At 41.3% G+C, this 24,641-nt stretch overlaps 1 protein-coding gene across 3 annotated transcripts in view; it reads left to right on the top strand.

Annotated features, from left to right (window-relative positions):
• The window catches only part of dnajc6 (DnaJ (Hsp40) homolog, subfamily C, member 6), a 110,413-nt gene continuing 85,772 nt past the window's right edge, over positions 1-24,641 (top strand). For 2 of the 3 annotated variants that reach the window (XM_067990385.1, XM_067990384.1), the window contains exon 1: positions 10,870-11,292. In XM_067990385.1, the coding sequence (XP_067846486.1) occupies positions 11,064-11,292 (229 nt within the window). In that variant the 5' untranslated portion in view covers positions 10,870-11,063. Of the gene's footprint in view, positions 70-10,869; positions 11,293-24,641 lie in introns of those variants that run through there. The other variant, XM_067990386.1, reaches the window with a different exon arrangement.

Genomic DNA, 24,641 nt, shown 5'->3' with positions numbered 1-24,641 from the left:
CAGCTAGCTGAAGCAGGCCTGAAACCTAACAGAGACAAATGTGGAACCAGGAGAATGCAAAATTAGAATGTAAGTGAATTTCAAAATGTATATTTACAAAAACAAATGTTCTTAATGTTCTAGAAACACACCAAACATTGTAGATTACCATTATTATACTAGTTGTACAAACCTCTTATAGACCATTATATGTTGTTACTGTGAATCTAGATTATCGAAAATCTTCCTTTAGCTGTTGTGGTATGAGAGAAACAATCTTTTTGTGTAATTCTGAAATGATGTAAAAATTTGGAAAAATTATTCTGGAGCTGATATGATCGTCCTGCCCACTATTGCTTGTATTTGGTCATTAAAATTGATGTAATGCTGTTTATTTTACAATATTCAAGAAAAAAATTCTGATCTCATTTTCTTAATTCTTTCATCAACGCAACTGCAGAAAATGTTCAGCTTCTGCTGTGAAAGGATTTCAAAGAACTGAAGAACTGAAATTTTTCAACGTAATGCACAAATATACTGGGATAAAGCATTTTATCATAACATTCAGGGTTGATTTTTTCAAGAATATTCGTCAGTTTAATGTTTGAATGTTGAAGGTTTTAGACAGCAGAGTTGCGGGAAAATGTCAAACGTTCTTCCTCTTGAATGTGAAACGTGATGAATAGTTTTCTTAAGGTATGGAATTTATATTTAAGACTGCTGTTCTTACCTTTTCTGTGGTAGCTAGAGTGTGTAGCTGCACTGAGGAATTTGTCAGAATTGCTTATTGTTTTGCATTGTGTTAGTGCCTTCTACCCGCAGTAATCTCAAAGATCATAAACATCTGAAACGCCTCTAATCTTTTACTCAAAACTATAGGTAAGTTAAACTGTCTAAAGTAAAGGGTATATGGGACTATGCCTTCAATACAAATGTGCTGCAAAAATAACTGGTTATCTGTTTGAGTGTTTTTCTTGTTAAGTGTAGAAGTCCTTGACTCATCAGGAAATATACACACAGAGTATTTCACCCCCTCAATAGCATTGAACATGAGTTAATAGGGAATATTGGTGGTGCAGGTTATCCTTTCACCTCTGGGTCCTGGGTTTCATTGTAGACTGATGGGATGATAGCTAATTAAAAGGATTCTAATTTAAAGGAGTTTAGGGCAGTGTCAAGCAAGATCCAAAATGGAAGTAAGTCCACAGCACAAAGCCACAGACAATTCAACACTTAATAGACAAATTTATTCAGGGAGGCTTTGAGAATAGTCAATATGGGAAATGGAAATGTCACACTGGTGCATTAAAGGTCACTTTTCTGAGGTAGAGTAGAAGGAACTTTGCCTTGCATCTAATCCTTGTTTACCTGACCAGGAAGAGCATATAGGAAGGTGTAGAGGGAGCTGTACTATGAATCTAATTTGTACTGGACTGAAAGAAGGAGTGCTTGGTGGGACAGTATGGAATAAGCTTTTCTTTGCCTCTAACGCATACTAAACGTAACCTGGGAATGTTTAATGCAGATGCTGGATGCAAAAAGTGGAACAGTTTTCTATTCCCCAGCATTGACATCCTTTGCCTTGACAAACACACAGATTTGAACCATAACTGTCTTGAAGTGTGTTATTGGACAAAGGGTTGCAATTTCAAATACCAGGGGACACAATTTAAAACAAGGTAGTTAGGAGTAAAAAGAGAAGTCAGGCAGAACGTTTTCATCCAAAATGTATTCGATTTGTGACGTCCACCGTGGTGAATATAAACAGTTGCAAGAAGCAATTGGATGTATTTCTGAAGAGAGAAGGATTGGTGGCTATGGTGAGAAGATGGTTGGTGGGGGGCGTGGTTATTTGTCAAATACAAGACTGATTTGTTGGGCCTAATGGCCTTTTCTAATTCCAATTCCTAATAACTCTTATGTTCTGTGTTAATGAAAGGCACTGAGAAGAGCTTTATCTTTTTTAGTTCAACACAAAAAAACACAAATATGCATATTGCACAACTGAAAATTTTAGAAACATATTCAACTTGATGGATGGCATTTAAGATTTCAAGTAAGTAAAATTAATAATCAAAGCTTGTATTCTATTATTGAGAAGAAAATCTTCTAAACTAATTGAGAAAATTATTTGTAAGCTTTTCGATTTAAAATCGTATCTATTTTCTAGGCTGAGTTATTAAAGAAACTGCCTAGTTTGAAACAGTGCTGGGAAGGTCCCAGGTTTGATCCTTGTCTGTGCTGAATTAGTTATAAGCAGTGAAAGCAGTGGTATGGGTGCTACAATTGACAGTACTTCTATGCTGGAGAGAAGTAAAATCAGCCAGGTCCTCTGCTCCTGATCACTATGCTAGGGTATAGTTTGATGCCGTGCAGTAGCTCTTCATGAGTGCATCTAGACAGTGTGTGTCAGTAGGCTATTTGATTGTGTGTGGGTGAGGGGGCGATGAGGGGCACCACAGCCTCATCTGATGTCCCTACAATGCTCTTTCCAGCAGGTGGCACTGGATTGTGATCAGGAGTGCGACCCCTGGCTGATCTTTCTTCTTCCTAGCCCAGGAGTGCTATAACCAATTCTTGCACTCCTCTTGCCACTCTGACTGAGATCAGTTAACTCAGTGTAGTCTGACAATCAAATCTGGGACATATCACTCTGTTCCACATAGGGCAATGAATTTACCAACTGAGGTATTGGGGGAGCAGGAATCCTTTTAACAAAGATTAATTATGAGAAAATAGTATATCACTGGTAGTGGCAGCAGGGGAAATATATGCATCACAGGATATCTCATTAATAGCCATGCAAAGGTTAGGAGACTAAATTCAAATGTACAAGAAAAATAAAATCAGCTGGGAGCTCACTGTAGCTATAAGTTATACATAGGTCCCAGTTATACAGAACATGGATGCTAACCCCAAATTTCTGCCCTTCCTCTCCTGCAGGTGCTTATTCATGCTGGAGGCTATCCTCCCTGGTGGAGGAGTCCAGAACAAGGGGGCATAACCTTAAAATTAGAGCTAGGCCGTTCAGGGGTGATGTCAAGAGGCACTTCTTCACACAAAGGGTAGTGGAAATCCAGAACTCTCTCCCCCAAAAAGCTGTTGAGGTGAGGTCAATTGAAAATGTCATAACTGAGATTGATAGATTTTGTTAGCAAAGATTGTTAAGATTACAGGACCAAATACAGATCAGCTGTAATCTAATTGAATGACAGGAACAGGTTCAAGGGGCTGAATGGCCTACTCCCTTTCCTATGTTCCTAGTACATTTCCACAGGCACTGGTACCTCATACAGGTGGCCATTCTTCATATGTGAACCCAAACAGTGAAAGGGACAGCACAACTAAACGCAAGCCTACTCTCATCCAACGTCGACACTGCACACTTTCCACTAAGAGTCACTGAATAGCAACCAAAAGTGGAAACCCTTGCTGATTTTTCCCTTCTTTAGCCCAGGGATGCTTAGACCAATTGTTGCACTCTTATTACTACTCCATCTGAGGTCAGCTAACTTGGCAGAGACCAGGAATTGAATTTGGAACTTTCTCGGCTTAGTAATACGCCACATAATGCATTCACCGTTTGACTCATTGGGGAGTCGTAAGATCATTTTATATTATCAAGTGACACTAGTGGTTAAACAAAAAGAAACTTGTTTCTAAGTGTCAGCTCAAGACTTATTTCTTTCAACTAATCACTCTATAACAAAGATGCTGATGGACAAACATTAAATGAGATTTCATGACTAAATATTAAAAGAGATGGTTTCCTTGCCCAGGCCCCAGAGGTGAAATAGCAATGTGTTAACCCACTGCCATTTAACCCATGGTTGGGGGTTGGTTGCAATCACAGAGGTTGGGGGTCCTGGGGTGGCAGCAGCCCAGATTAGCTTTGTGGGCCCCGGATGAGCACTCCTGCTCCTCTGGTGATCACAAAAATAATACAACATTTACCTTTGGTGCGCTTCTTCGGTTCCAACGCCTGTGAAACATGGCGCAGGCTCCAACCAGCTCCAAAGTAAAATGGCAATCATGGTCCTATTTATGTCATAGGACTTGATTTCCATATGAAAAGAGGCCTATTGTCTGGAACAGGCAGCCGCTTTGGACACCTGGCAATAAGCCCTTTTCAAAATGGAGCTGGCCGCATCGCTGTGTTAGCAGAACGATAAGGCTACTGACCCCAGCTTGAGGCCGTTACCACCCAGTTAACACCAGGCAAAGGCAGAGAAAATTGACCCCATTTTATTCCATTTGAACATCTTTGTCCATACTTGCTCCTATAGCTTTAAATACAATGCCTAATCAGCTATTTTCCCCCTATTTTTGAAGAAATTTATCAATAAAAATAACCATAAAAGTAACGTAACTAAGATCTTGAAGGGCAGCAGATGCGTTCATTTATTACTCTTTTTAAAGCAGTGCAGTGTATCAAATAATGGAGATCAGATGAAAGTTTCTTAAGCATGATTTACAACAAAGCACGTTAAATGACACTGAATATTTTACAGGTCCCAAGGTATATTAGAATTCTCAGATGAACTCTGCAGAATGATCATTGTGCTGCCATTTTATTTCTTATTATGCTCCCGGGCAACTATCTACATCATTCTCAAGGCAAGCACTAGGAGATGCCAAGAGTATGTTGATGACAAATCTCTCTCCAAATTTCCTACCTCCTTCCCTTTGGATGTATCTCGCTCCTGTGCAGTTCCTCCCAACAGCTGTATGTTTGAGTTTGGAATTCAGCACAATGGCAGCTCACAGGCACAAACCCGAGGACAGGAGAGGCTGCGACTTTCGTTGTGGGGGCTCGGAGGAGCAATCCTATTCTTTCTGGCCCCATGAAGGAAAGTTTTTAGCTTATCTCTTCAGTCTGCAGACCTGCTTCCAGCCTGGCAGGAAGGCTATGGCGTCTTCCACACTCAGACCCCAGTTAAAACACAATCAGGGTCCCATTGACGTAATAGGACCTCGATTTGCATAAAATCATGAGGCCCCCACCTGTTTTAGGTGGGTGCTTCATCCGCCTGAGGAACCCTAAAGGTTAAAATGGCGTTACCAGCGAGTAAGTAACCTGTGTGTTTTCAACTGTCCACTCACCTGTCAGGAAGGGTTAAAATCGACCCCACTATTGTTTTTCCAATTTTCTCCCCTTTCCTCCTCTCATGAAGTGTTGACTCAAGCTGGGGTACTAGAAGGGATACAGTGCAGATTCACCAGAATGATACCAGGGCTTAAAGTGTTGAATTATGAGGACAGGTTGCATAAATGGCTTGTATTCCTTTGCATTTAGAAGATTGATGGGTAATCTAATCAAGGTGTTTAAAACGATACAGGGATTCGATAGGGGAGATGCAGAGAAACTAGTTCCTATGGTGGGAATCCAGAACAAGGGGACAGAATATTAAAGTTAGAGCTAGGCCAGTTAAGAGTGAAATCCGGAAACACTTTTTCACTCAAAGGGTAGTGGAAATCAGGAACTCACTCCTCCAAAAGGCTGTGGATGCTGAGTCAATTAAACTTTTCAAGGCTGAGATTGATAGATTTTTATTGGGTAAGGGTATCAAGGGATATGGATCAAAGGCGGGTAAATGGATTTGATGCACAGATCGGCCATGATCTAATTGAATGGCGCCACAGGCTCGAGGGGCTAAATGGCCTATTCCTGTTTCTCTGTTCTAGAGTGCTATCGGCTTTAATTGCCTCACTGCTGTTTATGTGTGAGCCTAGGCAGTGAGTATTGACAGACTAGGAATAAATGTTGGCTATGACACTGGGAGAACCCCCTGTTCTTCATCAAATAGTGCATTGGGATTTTTTGCGTCCACCTGAGAGAGCAAACGGATCTCGGTTTAACATCTCATTAAAGATGGCATCTCCAACAGTACAGCACCAGTATTGCACTGAAGTGTCAGCTTAGATTAAGTGGGCCTTGAACTCAGAGGCGAGAGTGCTACTACTGATCCAAGGGTGACACAAGAGTAAGAAGCCTGGTTGAATTTTTTTTGCCATCATTGCCAAAGAGCTCCAAAATTGTAATGCGCTGATGGTTACCCCGAGATCAGCACGATCCAGGTTTTGAACCTGGTCTCTATGGGTAGGATCACATCAATTAAGTGATTCGAGGAACTGCAAAAATCTAATTTTATATCGTTTTCACTTTTGATTTTCAAATCACAATTTTGGTTCTGATATCTGTAAACTCCTAAATACAATAAAACCAGTCTCTTTGTTAATGAAGAGTAGATTCTACACAAAATGGCTGCTGCTGGCTGTCTCTAAGCAGCAGTTCGAAAGCAAAAGGCACAGAAACAAAAGAATGTCAGACACCAATAAATGTGTAGGCATCTCCCGTTAGCACTGATGTAGCCCACCCACACTGGCATATGTCACTGAACAAATGATGTGTGGTGCAGAGAGGGTAAGAAGCAAGCGGGGGAGAAAAATACATTTAAAAACAAACTGGCCTTTGCTCCAATATTTTTTGGTTTCGTATTATATTCTGTCTCCTACATATAGCTACCATATGATGTGTATAATACATACTTCAGTCAGTTTTTGTGCTTTATTTTGTTGTTCAAAAATCAGAAAGGTGAGTATATTACTTTAAATCCTGAAAGATAAATAATTTTTCCAATGAACCAGAATTTGTTGTAGTATCTACAGTTAGCAAACAAATGCCCCCTTTATATTGCAGAATCGCTTCTGCTTGATGCTGGGGCTACCAGTTTTGTGGTATCTATCTCATTAACATTATGTTGGCGATTCCATGGTACCAGATTAAGTGCCTAATCTACTGTCACCCAGAGATCTACAGTGGACATTAGGCACCTGCGCAGGCACTATAGCATCAGAGTCATCTCTTTCATTTTCTGGTATGCACCTTCCAAACAAAAACAAAAAAATGCAGATGGCCTAAGTACATACAACAAGCAGATATGTGAGTCCTGAATTCTAAGGTTGTGCCGGCAGTTACTGGCAGGCCCTGGTTGGAAAATAAGGCCTCCAATCTTGTGCAACCAATTTGCACAGCACCTTTTTTTTCCCAAGGTGTGATTTTGGAGTGAGGATGGAGGTCACTCTTCAGCCATGCACAATCCTCATTTAATTTGAAAATTTATTTAAATTTGGTCCTGACTGAATTCCCTTTCCCATTCTTCATGCAAGGTTCACATCCACATTGCACACCTCACCCATGAAAAAAAGGCACCCTGGAAGTCATGGAAGCTGTCCTCCTTAAAGAGAGTTTATTGTTTGAGTCACTGTTAGAAGTTTTTTTTGCATTTGCAAATACATTTTGCTGCATTTTACTCCATGCGTTAGTTGATGTTACTTCGTATTCTGCCATGTTTGCACTTTTTGTTTTTTCCCTTATTATTCTTGGTTTATATTTCACTGTAACAAGTGATAGGACAGGATTTCCTTTGGGGGTCGCCTTAGTGCTGCATGATTATGTTGAGGAAGAGAAGCTCATGAGGGGACAAACAAAGCAGGTGCAATGAAATTTGAGGTATTTTGTCCACATCCATCATTATCCCAGGATTTGCATTTATGGACCCCTCTAAATGAACCTGGTCAAGTCAGAGGAGACCTGTCAGTTGCCTCTGGTTTACAAGATAGGCTGTCACAGAATTGTACCAGCTGCTGCACGCTGACCTGCTGATACCATTTGGAATAGGGACATCTTTTACTGTAGAAGTATAGGTTACTAGAGTGTAAAACTTCAGTGCTATCAGATTCTTCCAAGTCTCCATGGAGAACACTGGCCACCGCAGGCTGTCTTTAGTGCACACATGTATCAAACAAGTGGCATATGGTGTGTTTGCAAGGGGCAATGTCTGCATCATTTTCCCTGTGGAAAGAAGGCATCATTTGGATAGGGTGTTGAGCTCTTGCTGGGTGACAGGGTTCCCTCTGGTGCAAAGCAGCAAAGACGCCATCACCCAGGCATCTGGGTTTCTCATTGCAATCCCATGGTCTACATGAGCAGAAAGTGTTTGCACTAAAATAATGTTCAGATGGTATCTGACCACAAAACCATTATTATGCACATCTATGGCTTTGATCCAGCAATCTACTTCCAGAATTTAGAAAGTGAAATCTCTGCTCCAATTGACAAACATATTGTCCTTTGTATCACTGTTCTGCCATTGGAAAAATTTGCACCATGTAGAATTTTGCCTCCTTAATGAAGTAATAGAGAGTGATTGGTACCAGTGAAACCATAATCCGACATGAATCATCATCATCAGCAAAGGAGGAAAGAAAAGAGGCACGGTCTTTATCCAAATGTATTTGCAAACTTTATTTTTCCCGTATTTAAATATATAATTGTGTTGTGAAAACATCATTGTCCTCATTACATGTGACAATGTGACAACAATGGCATGTGGCTATTCTGGTGTCCATCTCTTAAGGCATAAGAACAGTGGGGAAAGATTTTCCCCTGTTCATATTCTACCTGTATGTATAAAAATGTATTAATGATTTTGCTACAAATACCAAAAAAAGGAATTCTCCTCCACTTTAATGTATTTTGTCTAGAGGGATACAACTATTTTCTAAATAAAAACAGAAAAAGCATTGCAGGCTAATCAACATCTGAAAGTGCAAGAAAAATTAACATTTTAGGAACATAAGAACAGTAGTAGGCCATTCAACCCCTCGAGCCTGTTCTGCCATTCAATTAGATCATGGCTGATCTGTATCTTAACTCCATCTACCCGCCTTGATTCTGTGACCCTTAATACCCTTGCCTAACAAAAATCCATCAAGCTCAGTTTTGACATTTTCAATGGACCTAGTCTCAACAGCTTTTTGGGAGAGAGAGTTCCAGATTTCCACTATCCATTGTGTGAAGAAGTGCTTTCTGACATCACCCCTGAATGGCCCAGCTCTAATTTTAAGGTTATGCCCCCTTGTTCTGGACTCCCCCACCAGAGAAAATAGTTTCTCTCTATCGACCCTATCAACTCCTTTGATCATCTTACACACCTCAATTAGATCACCCCTTAATCTTCTATATTCAAGGGAATACAAGCCCAGTCTTTGCAATCTGTTGTCATAATTTAACCCTTTTAGCTCTGGTATCATTCTGGTGAATCTGCCCTGCACCCCCTCCAAGGCTAATATATCCTTCCTGAGGTGCGGTGCCCAGAACTGAATGCAGTATTCCAGATGTGGTCTAACCAAAGCTCTGTACAGCCCTTTGTATTCCAGGCCTCTTGAGATATATGCCAACATTCCATTAGACTTTTTAATTATATTTTTGTACCTTTCCACTAGCTTTTGCATTTTCTGTATTTGGACCCCTAAATCTCTCTGCTTCTTCACAGTTCTTAGCTTCTCATCATTTAGAAAATACTCTGATCTATCATTTTAGATCCAGTGTGGATGACCTCACACTTCCCCACATTGAACTCCATTTGCCACAGTTTTGCCCACTCATTTAATCTATCAATGTCCTGTAGCAACTTTCTGCTCCCATCTACACTATTTACTGTGCCACCTAACTTAGATATACCACTCTCTATTCCTTCATCCAAGTCATTTATGAATATAGTGGAAAGCTGAAGCCACAGTACACATCTGTGGGGGACACCACTAGTAACATCCTGCCAGTTTGAGCACATACCCATTATACCTACTCTGTGTCTCTCACCTTCTAACCAATTCCCTATCCAAGGCAATAGGTTGCCTCCAATTCCATGTGCTGTCAGTTTTGTTAACAATCTCTTATGTGGAACCTTGTCGAATGCCTTCTGAAAGTCCATATAAATAACACTCATGGACAATGAGTGAAACTCTCCATCAGACCTGGCCCTGAGAAAGTATATCTGAACTATTAACTGACCTTTCTCTTTCAGATGTTGATTGATCTGCTGTGGATTTCCAGTATTTTCTATTTTTATTTTAGATTTCCAGCAGTTGTCATTTTTTTTATCAACCATTTTGTAAGTGCTTTAATTTAACTGTGGGGGAGGGTTGATCCAGTTAAATGGGGCCACATTGAAGTTTCTTCATACTTATGCTGCATGTGGAACTGTTGTCGTATATCCAGTTAAGAACTGGTGATACAGGAATGACGTTTTTGCCTTTTTCTTGTAATTTAGTCTGATTTTTTATGTATAAAATTATAAACGGAGTAACATGATAATAAAGATGGACTGGCCAATTTATATGCTGTAATGTCACAGTGATACAATGCTATTTTTGAGAAAGAAATTGCAAAATTACTGACAAATAAAACCACTTTTTAAAGTTTGCAGTGAAGCACAAAAAAGGAAATTACTTTTTTTTTAAGTGTCAGCCAGGCTCTGTTGGGGAATACAATTAATTGGCTTTGATGCATCCCAGATTATAGAAGGGAAAAGGGGAAAAGATCCCTCTGCTGGGTATCTTACTCCTCACTGCTATCCAGTGACTCCTGCAGAAAATGCATGTGTAGGGATAACGAGTGAAGACAAGATTGGGCTACAATGCTCTTCTGATAGTCTCACATATCAAGAATGGTTAGATGTGTGAGGCTTTTGAGGGCTGGCAGCCTCTAGAATCGTTCCCCAGCACCATTCAGTGCTTTCAAAGAGAAATGGGACAACGTTGGATAAAAAAAAATCACGATCAATGGACAGAAAATGAGACATGACAAATCCGCGCTAAAAATATTCTTATATCGGATGCAAAATTTGCCAGTAAATTATTACGGATGCTTGCAGCACTAATATTTTCAAACGTATGCAGGATTGCAGGCAAGCTGCAGGCAGCTCAAGGCAGGCAATGACCGTCTCCGTCAGTCAGTTGGCTAGTAGCCAGGCGGAAGCCCAGAGAAGGACCTGTTAAAGCAGCACGGAGAGAGCAGCTGTGGAGCTTTGCTAATCTAGTATTGGGGCTGGGAGACTTTTTCCTCATTTTATTTCCGCCCTTTTTACTCTCCCCCTTCACAAAAAATCAAAGCCCCGTCCCTCATTTTTTTCTCTTTTTAACTTTTTTTTAAAAGAAGTAAATTAATTACACAAGGTCATGACTTGCTCTTCTCCCCTTTGTCTGTAAATGAGCTTTTTGGTGACCCTTTTTGGTGCCCCATGAGCCTTCTTGGAAACTATCGCAAGAAGACCAATTATGATGGTTACGAATCTTTGCATTTGGTGGACAGCAGTAACGGGGACTTGGACAGCAGAGTGCGATCAGACGGTGCATCCCAGGCGGTGAGCCCAGCCTCAGCCCCAGCGACGGCGGCGGCGGCGGCGGCAGCAACAGTAGCGAGCGGCCCAATCACGCAGCCAGCCCGCTGCAGCACCATGGACAGGTCAGGTAAATAGTTGCCACTACTTGAGGCCATGTGCCATTTTGTAACGCATGTATATGATTTAATATTGTCAGAGACGATGCATTCATTGAAATCATTATTTTTTAAAAAAAATCCCTTGTACCTGCATATATAAACTTAATCTATTTCTCGTGCATTTCTTAAAATGAATGCGGGCTTCCCCCCCCCCCCCCCCCCGGATAGCTCCTGTTACTTTACAACGTCGCCTGTGGTCTGTACTCTCGATACACGTTGAAATGCAAACGGTATTTTTAATTGCCTTGCATTTATTTGGTTTTTTTTCTGTGTGTTTGGGACAGTATAGTAGTAATCAGAAAGCATTCTGTGTTTAATATGCCCTTCCTATAGATTCTGCTATGTACGTGTCTTATATTTGTAGCAAAATCAGTAGTTTAGTTAACAAAATGGTACATAAATATATGGTTTATATGCTGTTTTTAGTCTTCATATGCCTGGGAGGGATTTAATCACTAAAGTCTTACAGAAAGCGTCTGGGGGAGGGGCACTGCAATGCATTGACAAATGAATTCGGTACATTTGGCAGTATGGCGTCCTTCTGTTACAAATTATAATCGTCTTTAGATCCATACATTCCTGCGTGTTCTGTTTGTGTTTCTGACGGAGCATTCTCGTTTACTTGTACTTGTCCAGTTGATTTTTTAAATGGCCACTGTGAAATTTAAATCTTGTATTAATGAACTTGACCATTATTATGAACTGGAATATTGATTGTGAATTACAGTGTCATAGAAAGGTTTGGAGGCGCAAAATCCACACATAGTAGACATAATTTGGAACAATCGCTTGGTCCAGTTTATATGTAATGTAATTACAGGGTGACTGTTAGGATTAGCGTGTGGTGTAAATTGTCAACTGATACTGCTTGACTTTTTTCTCCTTTCTTTAGTCCAGACACTGAAGCCAATTTGAGCATCTCTAACACTGCTGTTCAAGAGATCTGCTAACAGTGCATAACAGAGATTGAGAGAGCATTATTTGCTATGTTTATTTGCATATTGAACAGTGTCAAATTCAATATTTAATTGATTAATTGTAGGCTTCAATATGTTTTATTTTCTGTCTATGAATTATTGATTCTGGTTTCTTAAAAGATCCACTATGATTTTGTTTTAACCTAAAACCATAATTTCTGATTGATTTCATTCTTAAGCATTTAAAAAAAATTAAGTTCAATTCTGTTGTATCTTTGAACTTTTCTCTCTTATTTCTGAACTCCAAATATGCTATCTTACTTCCTTCTCTGTCCATCCTCACTTTGTTAAAATTAAAACTCTGTGTACTGCCAGGCTTTAAACCCTATTCTTGACCTAACCACTGCTCGTTTTATCGTGCCTTCTCTTCTACTATTTTCACCCTCATTTGTTGGCCTTGGTCCTTCACCTGTATTTCTCAATTTAAAAAAAATCAAGACTTTGCTAAGTATAGTTGACAAAATCTGACTTCTAGGAGTGTCATAATTGGCAGGGTTCAATATTCAAACAGGTTCATAATGTGAGTTATCATCTGATTTAAAAAAAATGTCAGTGTACATGTGGGATCAAGCTACTTGAAAGTACCAAGGAATTCAATTGCATTACATCTGAGAATGCTCCGTCAGAAACACAAACAGAACACGCAGGAATGTATGGATCTAAAGACGATTATAATTTGTAACAGAAGGACGCCATACTGCCAAATGTACCGAATTCATTTGTCAATGCATTGCAGTGCCCCTCCCCCAGACGCTTTCTGTAAGACTTTAGTGATTAAATCCCTTGATCGGGGGTGTCCAACCTTAGGGCTACATGCGACTGCTGACCCCTGGAAATCCAACCCCCAAAGCATGGTCAACACAGTCTTTTTGATTTTCTATTTCTTATTTGCTGGTGAGGCCAGTTTAAATTTTGTGTGCCTACAGATTAGGAAATGGTTGATTTTAGTATTGTCTCTTTGATGGGAATACCGACCTGCTTGAATCTGAAGTTTCAGATACTTGCAAATTAATGGGAATATGATTTATACTTTCTGTGTGGCCCCCAAGATTCCATAGTTTGTCCCCATGCAGCCCATGAAGATAAAACGTTAGACACACTTGTATTCGATAACGAGGGAATACAATGCCATGTACAGTTTCCTAGACTGCTAGAAGAAGTGGATGCCACCACTAAAGTAGACAGTACAGATGCATAGCTACTAAACAATATCCAGAAAAATTAGACTGGCAATAATGCCCAATGAAAGCAAAAAAGACATTCCAACCTGGCATTCTCTCTCCTGCAACCACTAACAACGAAAAGCTTACAAGAACATTGCTGAAAGCAACAAATAATGTAATGCAAAGCCTGCACAGAAAAAAACATTAAGCAATTTGTCTAATTGTCCATGTGTTGTCTTTAACATCTGTATGGGATAGCTGCATTTGCATCTAAATGGTTCAAATGGGCAAGTTATGGGTTTTTGTGAATTAGTCCAAATACATTAATTTTGTGTTGCTTTGGATATCAGATCTCATTTAGTGTTTTGCCATCCTGGTGGCCAGTGATTGGTATTTTTGCAAAGCATAACTTCGTATGCTGGTCACTAATAGGGCCAGTTGCCAACTAGGCATCAAATTCAAATAGTGAGCTATTTCAAAGGTGTGATTGGTTCGGGTCTCTTTGTTGTCCACATCTGTGCAATACAGGATCATAGGCACTAGGGAGTGAGATCACAATGAAAAAGGACTGGGTAAAAATACAAATGGTAAGAAACGGCTATAGAAATATTGAAAATGAGAGCAAAATAAACCTTAAAAATTAAGCAGGAACGAAACACTGACTTTATTTGTAAAATTTTCTGAAAAGGGTTGACAGCCATACCAAGAAATGTCAAAACTCCATTTGTTACTGGAATGACTGTCTACTGACCCTTTTCAAATGTGTTTTTTTTCCCAAAAATGCTCCACATCTTTGATAAAATATTCTTGCTTTGGTTATAGAATACTTTGAAGTGATGACGGTTGCAATAATTGACAATAGTTTTTAAAGAAACAGTTATATAGCCATTTGTTAGCTTGTTTCAATTGAAATTAGATTGTGTCAATTACTTCCAATAAATTCAGTACCTTCAGTTCTATAGGTATCTACCAGTAATAGGGGCAAGTGTCAAAATTTATTCACTCTCACAATCGCCCAGTGTGGCACAACTCCATGGTGATCATAAGATTCCAGGTTTGATCTCAAGTGGAATGATGGTTGTGCTGCTGCAACTGGCCTCAGCACCCTTTGTCCAGAGAGAGCAAAAACAAGTCTGTTCTCCAGCCTAATTGCTGTTTAGTGACTGACGCTGCAAATATTGTGTGTGTATGTCTGGTGGGAACAGGATTGAGTTTCAGTGCAATGAATTCTGATGAGATACCAGAGGGCTTCTTGACACCGGAGGAACTGAACTCCTGCATGATTCAGCACGTTTAGAAGGAAAGGGAATAAAATATCAAAAGTTGTTGCTAGTAGTGCCTTCCACACTTTGAATAGAATCATAGAAAGGTTACAGAACAGAAGGAGGCCATTTGGCCAATCGAGTTCGTGCTGGCTCTACGCAAGAGCAATCCAGCTAGTCCCACTCCCCGCTCTATCCCCGTAGCCATGCAAATGTTTTCCTTTCAAGTACTTATCCAGTTCCCCTTTGAAGGCCATGATTGAATCTGCCTCCACCACCCCCTCAGGCAGTGCATTGCAGAGGTCCCGGCAGATTGGAAAACTGCTAATTTAAAAAGGGTAGTAGGCAGAAGGCTGGAAATTATAGACCAGTTAGCCTAACATCTGTGGTGGGTAAAATTTTGGAGTCTATTATTAAGGAGACAGTAACGGAACATTTAGATAAACATAATTTAATAGGACAAAGTCAGCATGGCTTTACGAAGGGGAAGTCATGTCTGACAAATTTGCTTGAGTTCTTTGAGGACATAACGTACAGGGTGGATAAAGGGGAACCAGTGGACGTAGTGTATTTAGACTTCCAGAAGGCATTTGACAGGGTGCCACATAAAAGATTATTGCTCAAGATAAAGAATCATTGGATTGGGGGTAATATTCTGGCATGGGTGGAGGATTGGTTATCTAACAGGAAGCAGAGAGTTGGGATAAATGGTTCATTCTCGGACTGGCAACCAGTAGCCAGTGGTGTTCCGCAGGGTCGGTGCTGGGTCCCCAACTCTTTACAATCTATATTAACGATTTGGAGGAGGGGACCGAGTGTAACATATCAAAGTTTGCAGATGATACAAAGATGGGAGGGAAAGTAGAGAGTGAGGAGGACATAAAAAACCTACAAGGGGATATAGACAGGCTGGGTGAGTGGGCGGAGATTTGGCAGATGCAATACAATATTGGAAAATGTGAGGTTATGCACTTTGGCAGGAAAAATCAGTGGGCAAGTTATTATCTTAATGGCGAGAAACTGGAAAGTACTGCAGTACAAAGGGATTTGGGGGTCCTAGTGCAAGAAAATCAAAAAGTTAGTATGCAGGTGCAGCAGGTGATCAAGAAGGCCAACGGAATGTTGGCTTTTATTGCTATGGAGATAGAATATAAAAACAGGGAGGTATTGCTGCAGTTATATAAGGTATTGGTGAGACCGCACCTGGAATACTGCATACAGTTTTGGTGTCCATACTTAAGAAAAGACATACTTGCTCTTGAGGCAGTACAAAGAAGGTTCACTCGGTTAATCCCGGGGATGAGGGGGCGGACATATGAGGAGAGGTTGAGTAGATTGGGACTCTACTCATTGGAGTTCAGAAGAATGAGAGGCGATCTTATTGAAACACATAAGATTGTGAAGGGGCTTGATCGGGTGGATGCGGTAAGGATGTTCCCAAGGATGGGTGAAAGTAGAACTAGGGGGCATAATCTTAGAATAAGGGGCTGCTCTTTCAAAACTGAGATGAGGAGAAACTTCTTCACTCAGAGGGTGGTAGGTCTGTGGAATTTGCTGCCCCAGGAAGCTGTGGAAGCTACATCATTAAATAAATTTAAAACAGAAATTGACAGTTTCCTAGAAGTAAAGGGAATTAGGGGTTATGGGGAGCGGGCAGGAAAATGGAGATGAAGCTGAATTCGGATCGGTCAAGGCCCTGTGGGTGGTGGAGAGGGCCCAGGGGCTGAGTGGCCGGGTCCTGCTCCTACTTCTTGTGTTCTTTAGATTTGAGGTTAGGATCAGATCAGCCATGATCTTATTGAATGGTGGAGCAGGCTCGAGGGGCCGATTGGCCTACTCCTGCTCCTATTTCTTATATTCTTATGTTCTTATAGATCCTAACCACTTGCTCTGTTTTTAAAAAAAAGTTTTTCCTCATGTCACCTTTGGTTCTTTTGCCAAACTCCTTAAACCTACGCCCTCTGGTTCTTGACCCTTCTGCCAATGGGAACAGTTTCTCTCTATCTACTCTGTCTCGACCCTTCATGATTTTGAATACCTCTATCAAATCTCCTCTCAACCTTCTCTGTTCCAAGGAGAACAACCCCAGCTTCTCCAATCTATCCATGTTACTAAAGTCCCTCATCCCTGGAATCATTCTAGTAAATCTCTTCTGCACCCTCTCTAAGACCTTGACATCTTTCCTAAAATGCAGTGCCCAGAACTGGACACAATACTCCAGTTGTGGCTGAACCAGTGTTTTTATAAAGGTTAATCATGACTTCCTTGCTTTTGTACTCTATGTACTTTATAAAGTCCAGGATCCCGTATGCTTTTTTAACTGCTTTCTCAACCTGTCCTGCCACCTTCAGCAATTAGTGTACATATACCCCCAAATCTCTCTGTTCCTGTACTCCTTTTAGAATTGTGCCCTTTAGTTTATATTGCCTCTCCTCATTCTTCCTACCAAAATGCATCACCTCGCATTTTTCTGCATTAAATTTTACCTGCCACGTGTCCCCTCATGCCACCAGCCTGTCTGTATCCTCTTGATGTCTATCGCTATCCTTCTCACTTCACCACTCTTCCAAGTTTTGTGTCATCTGCAAATTTTGAAATTGTGCCCTGTACACCCAAGTCTAAGTCATTAATATATAGCAAGAAAAGCAGTGGTCCTCGTACCGACCCCTGGGGAACACCACTGTACACTTTCCTCCAGTCCGAAAAACAACCGTTCACCACTACTCTCTGGTTCCTGTTACTTAGCTAATCCTTTATCCATGCTGCTACTGCCCCTTTTATTCTATGGGCTTCAATCTTGATGACAAGCCTTTTGAAAGTCCATATATACATATCAACTGCATTGTCCTCATCTCCCGTCTGTTACCTCATCAAAAAACTTTCAATTTGGTTAAACATGATTTTCCTTTAACAAATCCTTGCTGGCCTTCTCCAGTCAATTCACACTTGTTCAAGTGACTGCTAATTCGGTCCCGGATTATTGTTTCTAAAAGCTTCCTCACCACCAAGATTCAACTGACTGGCCTGTAGTTGCTGGGTTTATCTTTACACCCTTTTTTGAACAAGAATGTAACATTTGTAATTCTCCAGTCCTCTGGCACCACCCCCGCATCTGCGGATGTTTGGAAGATTATGGCCAGTACCTCCGTAATTTCCATCCTTACTTCCCTCAACAACCTAGCATGCATCCCATCCGGACCGGGCGACTTACTTACTTTAAGTACAGCTAGCCTTTCTAGTACCTCCTTTTTATCAATTATTAGCCCATCCAGTATCTCAACTACATCTCCCTTTACTGAGACTCTGGCAGCATCTTCTTCCTTGGTAAAGACAGATGCAAAGTACTCGTTTAGTACCTCAGCCATGTCCTCTGCCTCCTTGAGTAGATCTCCTTTTTGGTCCGTAATTGGCCCCGCCCTCCTCTTACAACCCGTTTACTGTTTACATGCCTATAGAAGACTTTTGGATTCCCGTTATGTTGGCCGCCAGTCTATTCTCGTGCTATCTCTTTGCCCCTCTTACTTCCATTTTCACTTCCCCTCTGAACTTTCTATATTCAGCCTGGTTCTCACTTGTGTTATCAACCTGACATCTGTCATACGCCCCTTTTCATAGAAAGGTTAGAGCATGGAAGGAGGCCTTTTGGCCCATCGAGTCTGTGCCAGCTCTATGCAAGAGCAATCCAGCTAGTCCCACTCACCCGCCCTATCTGCTTTTTTTTTCTGCTTCATCTTATTCTCTATCGTCATCCAGGGAGCTCTGGCTTCAGTTGCCCTACCTTTCTCCCTTGTGGGAATGTACCTAGACTGTACCTGAACCATCTCCTCCTTAAAGGCCGCCCATTGTTCAGTTACAGTTTTGCTTGTCAATCTTTGATTCCAGTTTACCTGTGCCAGATCTGTTCTCATCCTACTGAAATTGGCCCTCCTCCAATTGAGTATTTTTACTTTAGCGTGGTCCGTGTCGTTTTCCATAGTTATTCTAAACCTTATGCTACTATGATCGCTGTTCCCTAAATGTTCCCCCACTGACACTTGCTCCCCCTCATCCCCCAGAACCAAATCCAGCAATGCTTCCTTCCTCATTGGGCTGGAAACGTACTGGTTCTCCTGAACACACTTCAAAATTCGTCCCCCTGTTTGCCCCTTATTATTACTATCCCAGTCTATATTAGGATATTTTAAGTCCCCCATTATCACTACTCTATGGCTTTTACACCTCTCTGTAATTTCCCTGAAGATTTGCTCCTCTCTATCCTTCTGACTAGTTGGTGGTCTATAGAACACACCCAGTAGTGTAATGGCACCTCTATTGTTTCTTAACTCTAACCAAATAGATTCTGTCCTTGACCCCTCCAGCACTGCAATATTCTGCTTAATCAATACTGCCCCCCCCCTTTCTTTCCTTCCCTATCTTCCCTGAACACCTTGTATTCAGGAATTTTTAGTAGCCAATCCTGCCCCTTTTTTTTTTGCCAGGTTTCTGCTATCGGCGGTTTGGGGCACAGTTCAGCTACAGAGGGATATCTGCTTTATAATTTTCTATATCCCATTCAGCCTGTCTCTCAATTTGCCTTTTTAAAAAAAAACTAATTCCAATAATCCATTGTTTTCTTATTTCATGCTCCCATTCAGAGGCATCTTGTCTCGCTGATGGGATAGGGAGCATTGAATTGCTGAACTGTTTCTTTAGGGGTGACTGTGAACTATGGGCTAGCTGGGCAGGTGCATGCTGAGTTGGGCACCTGCTCACTAGATTGTGTGGATTGATGCATTTTGTACTTGGGTTGGCAGGCATTGGTGCCAACTTCTATAGCAGGCCCTATTCCTTTGGTGTTGAAGTCTGCTTGATTGATGTCCTGTTTGCTTCACGAATGTACTTGGATCTCTAGTTCAAACAATGTGTCTTTTACAACAGAGGCATAATGTTCTTTTTATGTTCTTGTTATAAAAATATTCAGTTATTTTTTAAAAAACTGTGACGGAAATATTTGCTGGTTGAACTCCTCGAGGTCAATGACGCTAACCCATACAAAGAATTTCATTTAGGAAACAAAGCAAGCTCCACTAATTGCTCAAAAGCAAGATACTGCAGATGCTGGAAGTCTGAAATAAAAACAGAAAATGCTGGAAATACTCGGTAGGCCAGGCAGCGTTTGTGGAGAAAGAAACAGAGTTAACATTTCAGGATGATAACCTTTCGTCAGAACTGGAAGAAGTAAAGATTTAACAGTTTTTAAGCAAGTACAGAGCCAAGGAAGGAGGGAGTGGAGGAAAGAACAAAAGGGAAGGTCTGTGATAGGGTGGAGGGCAGGAGTAATTAAAGGACAAAAGGGATGATGGTGCAAGGCAAGGAGGGTGGTAATGGGACAAATAAAGAAAAAAAAGATGGGTCGAGAGGAGCTGTAAACGGCAACAGCAGAACCATTATTGGTACCTGTTGTCCGAGAAAATGGGAGCCGTGGTTATGATTTAAAGTTACTGAAATCAGTGTTGAGACCGAAAGGTTGTAAAGTGCCTAATCGAAAGATGAGGTGCTGTTCCTCAAGCTTCTGTTGAGCTTCATTGGAACAGTGTAAGAGGCCGAGGACAGAATGAGAGTGGGATGGAGAATTAAAATAGCAAACCACCGGAAGCTCAGTACCACGCTTGCGGATTGAACGGAGGTGTTCAGCAAAGCAATCAGCCAAGCTGTGTTTGGTCTCCCCAGTGTAGAGGAGGCCGCGTCGTGAGCAGTGAATACAGTATATTAAATTAAAAGAAGTACCAGTTAACCACAGTTTCACCTGGAAGGAGTATTTGGGGGCCCTGGATGGTGGGAAGGGAGGAGGTGAAAGAACAGGTGTTGCATCCACTAATTACTCAATACGTAAATGCATTTCCACGCATGGAGTTGTGCCATACACATCAAAATGGTCCGGAGTTTGATTCTTCTTTTGTACTGAATTAGCTGTCAGCTGGGGCAGTGGTTGGGAAAATGGAATAGTTGGTCTCCATGTTCTATGGGCTGCAAAAGAGGGGGGAAAATCAACCACTGCTCATGGTTCTGATTGCCATTCAGTGATTCCTGTTGGAAAGTGCAGGTGTAAATGCCAAGGTTGAACTTGGCTGTGATGTTTGGGTAACTGAATAGCCCTCTGTCACTTGCTGTCTGGTCTAACGCATCAAAAATGGGCAACTCGTGCCTGGTATCCATGGGACCATACCCTCACATGAGCCAGCATCTTCAGGAAAAGAGCAAAAAAAGTTACTTTCAAGAAGTTGGATTCTTTTTTTAAAAAAAGGTTTTCTCAACTGAATTTGGGAATTTGCTTTTATCAAGTCATCAGCAATGTAAATTGGTATTTTCATGACTATATTAGGTCTTTTCAGGCCAAACACTATTGAGCATGTGGATAGGCTGAGCCTTATTCCCAGTTCCACTATGAAATCAGTTGCAAAAACATTCAGGGTGGTCCAGGTGATTCTTTGTTTTTCCGTGACACTGGAAACACAGTGGCGTGGGTATAGAATTGTGAACAGTATAGTATTTTGGGTATGGAATTGTGAGGTGAGAGTGACTGCTCTTGACAACAAGGCAGCATTTGACCGAGTGTGGCATCAAGGAGCCCTAGTAAAATTGAAGTCAATGGGAATTAGGGGGAAAACTCTCCAGTAGCTGGAATCATACTTAGCACAAAGGAAGATGGTAGTGGTTTTTGGAGGCCAATCATCTCAGCCCCAGGACATTGCTGCAGGAGTTCCTCAGGCCAGTATCCTAGGCCCAACCATCTTCAGCTGCTTCATCAATGACCTTCCCTCCATCATAAGGTCAGAAATGGGGATGTTCGCTGATGACTGCACAGTGTCCAGTTCCATTCGCAACCCCTCAGATAATGAAGCAGTCCGAGCCCGCATGCAGCAAGACCTGGACAACATCCAGGCTTGGGCTGATAAGTGGCAAGTAACATTCGTGCCAGATAAGTGCCAGGCAATGACCATCTCCAACAAGAGAGAGTCTAACCACCTCCCCTTGACATTCAACGGCATTACCATCGCCGAATCCCCCACCATCAACATCCTGGGGGTCACCATTGACCAGAAACTTAACTGGACCAGCCATATAAATACTGTGGCTACGAGAGCAGGTCAGAGGCTGGGTATTCTGCGGCGAGTGACTCACCTCCTGACTCCCCAAAGCCTTTCCACCATCTACAAGGCACAAGTCAGGAGTGTGATGGAATACTCTCCACTTGCCTGGATGAGTGCAGCTCCAACAACACTCAAGAAGCTCGACACCATCCAAGATAAAGCAGCCCGCTTGATTGGCACCCCATCCACCACCCTAAACATTCACTCCCTTCACCACCGGCGCACTGTGGCTGCAGTGTGCACCATCCATAGGATGCACTGCAGCAACTCGCCAAGGCTTCTTCGACAGCACCTCCCAAACCCGCGACCTCTACCACCTAGAAGGACAAGGGCAGCAGGCGCATGGGAACAACACCACCTGCACGTTCCCCTCCAAGTCATACACCATCCTGATTTGGAATTATATCGCCATTCCTTCATCGTCACTGGGTCAAAATCCTGGAACTCCCTTCCTAACAGCACTGGGAGAACCTTCACCACTCGGACTGCAGCGGTTCGAGAAGGCGGCTCACCACCACCTTCTCATGGGCAATTAGGGATGGGAAATTAATGCTGACCTTGCCAGTGACACCCACATGCCATGAATGAATTAAAAAAAGTATAGTATTTTGGTTATAAAATTATGAACAGAATTTTATGTATAGAATTTGGGTATAAAATTGTGACTGTAGTATTTTGGGCATAGAATTGTGAGCAGTACAGAATTGTGAACTGTATAGTATTTCAGGTATAAAATTGTGAACATTATAGAATTGTGAGCAGTATAGTTTTTCAGATATAGAATTGTGAGCAGTATAGTATTGTGACCAATACAGTATTTCAGATATAGAATTGTGAGCAGTATAGGATTGTAAACAGTATAGTATTTAAGATATAAAATTGTGAACGGTATAGTACTTAAGATATAGAATTGTGAGCAGTATAGTATTTCGGGTGTAGAGTTGTGAACTGTATAGTATTTCGGATGAAGAATTGTGAACAGTAAAGTATTTCAAGAAGAGGAATAAGAAAAACAAATTTAATGGCGTACAGTCTCTTTGTTGAGGAAAGCAATTGGCATATGAGCGTCATTGATGAAAACGCTTTGAAATGTTACAACTTTATGGCTTTTGAACAGTCTATTAGAGTTGCATTTCCTCTGTTTTATCTACCGAAAATTTCACAAACCTGAAACATTGTCAGCCAGTTGCATCTTGTTTTGAAAGTATTGCTGTTCAGTGAGTGGAATGTAATGATTCTGTTATATTGCAGGTACTGGCTTGAGATCAGTACTTGCTTGGAGTAATGTAGAGCTGTCAGCACCAAGTTAGACAACCATCTCCATCATTCGAGAATCAGGTAAAGCAGAACTCTTGCGTGTGTGTCCACATAGCTCCCTTCACTGGCAACAAAATGACAGCTAAATTTTTAATGTTAGCGAAGAGCTGACAAAGCATTTGTCTTTCTGTTCACACTAAAATATTTAGAAATGAACTATAGAAAGCCCAACTTTTCAATTTGAAAATGTTTTTTTGCATCACAGTTGATATGAAGTGGTGTCAGACCACTTCCTCAAGGTGGTCTTGTGCCAGCTGGCAAAATGTAATGTGGTGACTGTACTCTGAAGTTGTACTATAGCTTTTGTGTTGGTGCAACATGGAAAAACTGGAATACAGCTGAGCCACTAAACTTTCTACTTAACGTCTGGAGCTATCGCCATTCTTGATGGCTGATTGTCATCAAAAGGAAAGGGAAAGGAAAGGACTTATATTTATAAAGTGCCTTTCATGACTTTAGGATGTCCCAAAGCTATTTACTGTCAGTGAAGTACTTTTGAAGTGTAGTCACTGTTGTAATATAGGGAAGCATGGCAGCCAATTTGTGCACAGCAAGGTCCCAGAAACAACGATGAGAAACATGACTAGATAACCTGTTTTAGTGACATTGGTGGAAGGATAAATATTGGCATGGATTCTGGGCATGCTCCCTTGCTCTTCTTCAAATAGTACAATGGAGTCTCTTACATCCACCTGAGAGGACTGGGGTCTTGGTTTAACACCTTATCCGACAGACAGCACTTCAGACAGTACAGCACTCCCTCAACACTGAGCTTAGAACCTAATGTTTAGGTGAACATTATTATGGATGACCATTTATCTCTGTTCATTATATGCTTTATTTTATTAACTTATTCTGTACCTACAAGCATGAGAATGAATTGGAGGACTGGGTGGGGAGCTGTGTGCAGCTGTGATCAGATGTTTGTAATCTCCTGAGTTCTATTGGTGTTTATAACAAACGCTTCTCCCCCTCCTCTTCCCCACTGCCCACATCTTCCATCATATTTAATCAATATTACTAAGGTCATTGGTTCTTTCAACTTTCCTTTTTATTTTCTTATAAGCTCCAAATAAAGCATTCTACACCTCTTGTCTTTCTCATCTTGATTTCAACAGTGCAAAAACAGATTTGCTTTCTTCTACAATAACCCATCTATCCCCAGGACCTCAAAGCTGTGGAACCTCTTGCCTTAATCAGTCTGCTTTTTTACTCCTTTCTACAGGCTTTTAAAATCCAAGCTTGGCATCGCGTAGCCACTACATCCAGATTGTTGTTGTCCCTTTTTACGACACTTTTCAATCTTGGTGGTGGTCTGCACTATGGGCCTCCAGTATTCTTATTTTCCTCATTTTAAACAAAAAGGAGCCAAGTTACCACCTCTTGCTCTCTTTCTCTTGCTGGCGTTTTTATCTTGCACTTTCTCTGTCTTTGCCCCCTACTCTACTGATGCCGACAAAACCCAATAA

This window comes from Heptranchias perlo, chromosome 9 (assembly GCF_035084215.1).
Source record: "Heptranchias perlo isolate sHepPer1 chromosome 9, sHepPer1.hap1, whole genome shotgun sequence".
NCBI classification, from domain to species: domain Eukaryota; kingdom Metazoa; phylum Chordata; class Chondrichthyes; order Hexanchiformes; family Hexanchidae; genus Heptranchias; species Heptranchias perlo.
The sequence above is the reverse complement of the archived record's forward strand: the minus strand, read 5'-3'. Positions and strand labels throughout refer to the sequence as shown.